General features: G+C 43.2%; 1 protein-coding gene across 1 annotated transcript; it reads right to left on the bottom strand.

Moving 5' to 3' along the window:
• Positions 1-519: 519 nt before the first annotated feature.
• On the bottom strand, positions 520-3505 carry SOSTDC1 (sclerostin domain containing 1). Its single transcript, XM_061997225.1, has 2 exons — positions 3286-3505; positions 520-1173 (listed from the first exon to the last, which is right to left on the bottom strand). Exons 1-2 carry the CDS (start codon positions 3488-3490, stop codon positions 758-760), a joined length of 621 nt encoding a protein of 206 aa, XP_061853209.1. The 5' UTR covers positions 3491-3505; the 3' UTR covers positions 520-757.
• Between the last annotated feature and the right edge of the window lie 885 nt (positions 3506-4390).

Here is a 4390-nt window from a genome sequence, read left to right as displayed (position 1 = left end):
AATAACACCTAAGTCTACAAATGCTCAAAATGAAAATATATATACCAGGAAAACTAAAATATCTATTTTACATTATCTACAAAGTGTATGTTCTAATCCAGTCACAAATCATAGGAAAATACTTCAATGCATGAGAAGCTATAAACAGAAGAACATTTTGGAGGGAGATAACACACATAAAAGCTCATTAAATAATTACAACAACAAATAAATAGTTTTTTCAGCTTTACTTTTTGATTGCTGCCATGCATATTTTAATTTTTGGTATACTGAGATAAGAGAAAGATCAGCATGCAGGGTGTTTTGTTTAAAATTATTCTGAAAGCAGATACTAGCTGCTGTATTTTTATGCTGTTGTCAGAAGTTCATAAAGCATGATATAGAAGGCAATAGACCTGATAACTTCTCATGAAAACACACAATAAAGCATCTTTTTACAAAACAGATTTCAGTGAATACTGATGGCAATTTTTTTTTGCCTCCATGACTGAAGAAAGTGTAAAAGTTTATAGTGGGAGTTTGAAAGGCTGGTGTTATTCCTCATCTTGAGCATCTGGAAAATCACCCAAAGGGTCCATATGCTGAGTGAGAATGCCCCTGTTGATTTTGGCCAAAGCCATAAGCATGTAGTGTCAACTGAGAACACAGCAATGGCAGACTAGTCTTTAAGCAGTCAGAATAGTAAAGGAAATGGTTACAGGTGAGTTCAATTTTGGCACGAAGAGAGGGAGATGAGAGAGAAGAGAGTGTCTGACTTCTAACTTGTACTATGTTTGCTGGATTTACTTGCTCTTTTCCTCTCTTTGTGATGCTGGATAGGTTTTGTTTGAGAGGTTCCCTCAAAGTTGTGGCTGGACTCATTGTGCTGCCTGGTGTATCGCTTGCACTTGCAGGCTGTGACCACAGTTATTTTGTAGGTTCTTATACTTCCATCCTGGCACTGAAGCTGGATCCTCTGAGTGCGAGTTTTGTCATTGACACATCTCCACTCCTGTGAGCTCCGCCTGCTCCAGTACTTGGTTCCATAACCTCCCCCAATCCAGTTGGGAAGCAGTGGCAAAGGGAGGCATTCACCAGCACACACCAGCTCCTTCAGTGGATTGATGCTGGTGCACTGACCATCTGAAATGTACTTGGTGGATCTCAGTTCCCGACAGCCAACTTGAACACGATCTGCAGAATACACAGAACAAGAAACACTGAGTTTCAGAATGGAGAGGTTTCGTTAATCAGTCATTTTCACATTAACAAGCTATATTTTGCAGAAGTTGAAGTAGACTGTAATCTTTACAGGGCATCTCTTTACTGCTGTGTCCCTCAACACAAGGGCCTCAAGCACTGATGGTATCTCTGGGTATTACCACAGCATAAAGAAATCGTAACGATATGCACTTCAGCAGTTGTGGTAGAAGAGGCAATTTAGTTCTCTGTCCTTCTCAGGGACATACCTTTTAGAAGAGAAAAAATGCCCCAAGGGAAGAAATGTTTCCTGCTTGCTCTCAGCCGAGGGAATCTGCTCTGAGATGTTAACAACAATTATGTTGGATCATTAGCAAGGGGGGAAACAATGCTTTGGAAACTGTTTATATACTTTTAAATTAATTTCAAATAGTGCGTTTCTTCTCGTTCCACAGTTACAGTGGACTGACTCTCTCATGAAGGCTCCTGCCCTGTATACAGATATTGGAGAACTGACAAGGGCTGAAGTTACCAGGGAATGCGGTCCTGCATGTAGAGTTTGAATGATTGGCAGCAGTGATTTCAGAGTGGTCATTTTGCCCTCAGGATAACACCACCTTTGTACCTGTTGTAGCCTTTATATTGTGTGTAAGGTAGAGGATCCTGCAAATTCTCTCAGGCAACTGACATAGAGTCAACACGCAGAGCTTCTCATAAAGGCATGTTTGTACCCGTCTGTATGTGCAGCTCTGCACTTTGCAATAAACACAACTGTTTATTTCAGTAATTACACTTTGAAATAAACGCCCACAGTGTGCTTAATTTTAATAAGCAGTCTTTACTGGCTGTACTCTCCCTCTTTCTGATAGACAATTACGGCTCAGATTCTACACACAATGCAATTAATGAACATCTTTAAAATAGAAGTAATTACTAGAAACATTTTAGAATGAATCATAGAAGGCTTTGAAGGTACATCTACATATCACAGCTACAGGCTGCTTCTGTTTCTACTTGGATTTTTGGAAGCAAGTTCTGAACAGACACTGAGTCAAGATTACTTCACCCTGTCCCCCAGGATGAGCAGTCAGAGGGACTGTAAATCTAACAGGCTGATCAGAGGGACTGTTCTCCTGCCTGCCTGGCAAAAGAGATTCGAGCTTGCCTTCCGGCAGCTGTGCTCAGGAATGTACCTGGAAGCAGCTGGTCACAGATTTGTCTCTCCTACTGTTTTAATGTCTTTGCTGCCTCAGCTTTTCCCCAGTGACAGCTCATTGACAATGAATACCTACTCGGCTGCCCCAGTAATCTCATGATGATGAGATGTTTCCTGTGCACTTAAACTCTTTGCATTCATGGAAGCTGACACACCTGGCTTAGCTGCAAGGTATGAGTGTCACTTTTTGCCTTCACTTTCCAGGGATGACGCTATTTTTAATCGAATTGTCGTGGGTGGGTTTGGGTGTGCGTATTTCTCTATTTAGATTTCTTTGATTTTTATGGAGGCGAAAAGGGGAGGGAGCAGATAGTCAGCAGAAGGTTCACAGATCCCTATGTATCTGACATACACGCACATAAAACTCATCAGGAAAAGAACAGATGTAAAAAGGCAAGTTGGAGCAGCGATCATAGGTAAATTATAAGCTGATTTGTTTACTTTTGCTGGAGGTGTTAAGCAGATAAACGCTACAGCAGGAAGTAAAACTAAACAGCGGGAACAAAATTCAGTGTTTTTTATTGCATTTGAAAAGTAGCCCAGACACCTCCCTTGTCGGCAGCGGGAGGGCGAGTTAAGACAGCGAGCGCATTGGAAATGCCTCTCGCTCCTTTTCCTTTATCTTGCCTCCCCACCGGATAACCCACAAATCCCGGCGTTCCTGGGGAAACCTCCCTCGGGAAGTAACCTGCCTGAGAGAGCCTGTCCTGCGGGTCGGGCACGGGGAAGGCAGCTGGCTCTGCCCTCGCCCCGACGTCGCCGAGGCGCGAGCTCCCCGAGCGGGGAAGGGCGCGCTGCGGCCGTGGCTCCGCGCCCGCCGCCGCGATGCCCCGCGCCGGAGAGCCGAAGGCTGCGGGAAGCGGTGGAAGCGACGCCGGCGGGATACTCACTGTTACGGTCGGATCCAGTGCTGGTGTAGTGCCTGCCGCCGTTCCTGGCTTGGTTCAAGGTGCTATTGCTGCTTGGGCTCGCTGCAGCGGGTTTAACAACATGTGAATAAAGTATCTCTGTGGCATCGTTCTTGAAAGCCAAGTAGCTTTTCGTGAAGATGCAAGCTAGGAGAAGGCCATAGAAGTGAATGGCAGGGAGAAACATGGTTGGTTCGGTCTCTGTCTGACAGATCTGGATGAAATCTTTTTCTTCTGCTTCTTCTGAGGAACTCTGAAATTGTTCTTGAAGGTTTCCTTTATATATTCAGAGAGGCTTGGCATTCATTCAGGTGTAAAACTGTGGATAGCTTCAGAATGAAAACCCTCAAAAGGGGTGGGATCCCTACATGAGCTTGTGAGGACCTTTTACCAATAGGAGAGAAGACTGCAGTAAAGGAGGAGTTAGATGCACTAATTGCAGGATTCCTATTTGGGGCTTTTGTGGATATCAGAAAACTCTCAGGAACCACAGAGCAGAATTCAGGCTGAGACCCAAAGGCTGCCGGCTCTGCCTTGCTACTCCATATGGCCCTGCGTGCCTAGCATTTTTGGATATGTGACTAACTCGGTGTCAGAATGAGTCTCTCTTGCTCCTAATATACATAGTTATGTCCCCTCTTCTCAAATGTGACTTTCAGAAAACTTGCCAGCTCTGTAAGGACGCAGAAGACTGCTGTTTACACAAATACTGTTTGCAATAGACCAGGATCACTTAAAAAAAACCCAAAAAGTGAATATTTTAAAGCTGCCTCTATATGCTTTAAATTATGCAGCTTTGATCAACAAGGATCGCTTCTAGAGAAACTACTTGTTTTATGGGAATATTCTCTCCCTGGTGCGCAGTTTTATAACTATGTATTCTGTATCACCATGCATAAAAACTATCTCCTCTAGGCTCCTTAGTACAAACATATCCATATTCATAGTCTCTACTGTGCTCATTCACCAAACTAGTCTTTTTTAGTTTTGTACATTGCATAGAGCATTCTTATATTTTTTATGAACTATTTCATGTGATAATGAAAACAAGGAGGAAAAAATAATCCTTATTTTGGAATGCTGTTTT

The sequence above is a fragment of the Colius striatus genome, chromosome 5 (genome assembly GCF_028858725.1).
Source record: "Colius striatus isolate bColStr4 chromosome 5, bColStr4.1.hap1, whole genome shotgun sequence".
Classification (NCBI taxonomy): domain Eukaryota; kingdom Metazoa; phylum Chordata; class Aves; order Coliiformes; family Coliidae; genus Colius; species Colius striatus.
Note: the sequence above shows the minus strand (reverse complement) of the source record. Positions and strands in the feature narration are given on the sequence as shown.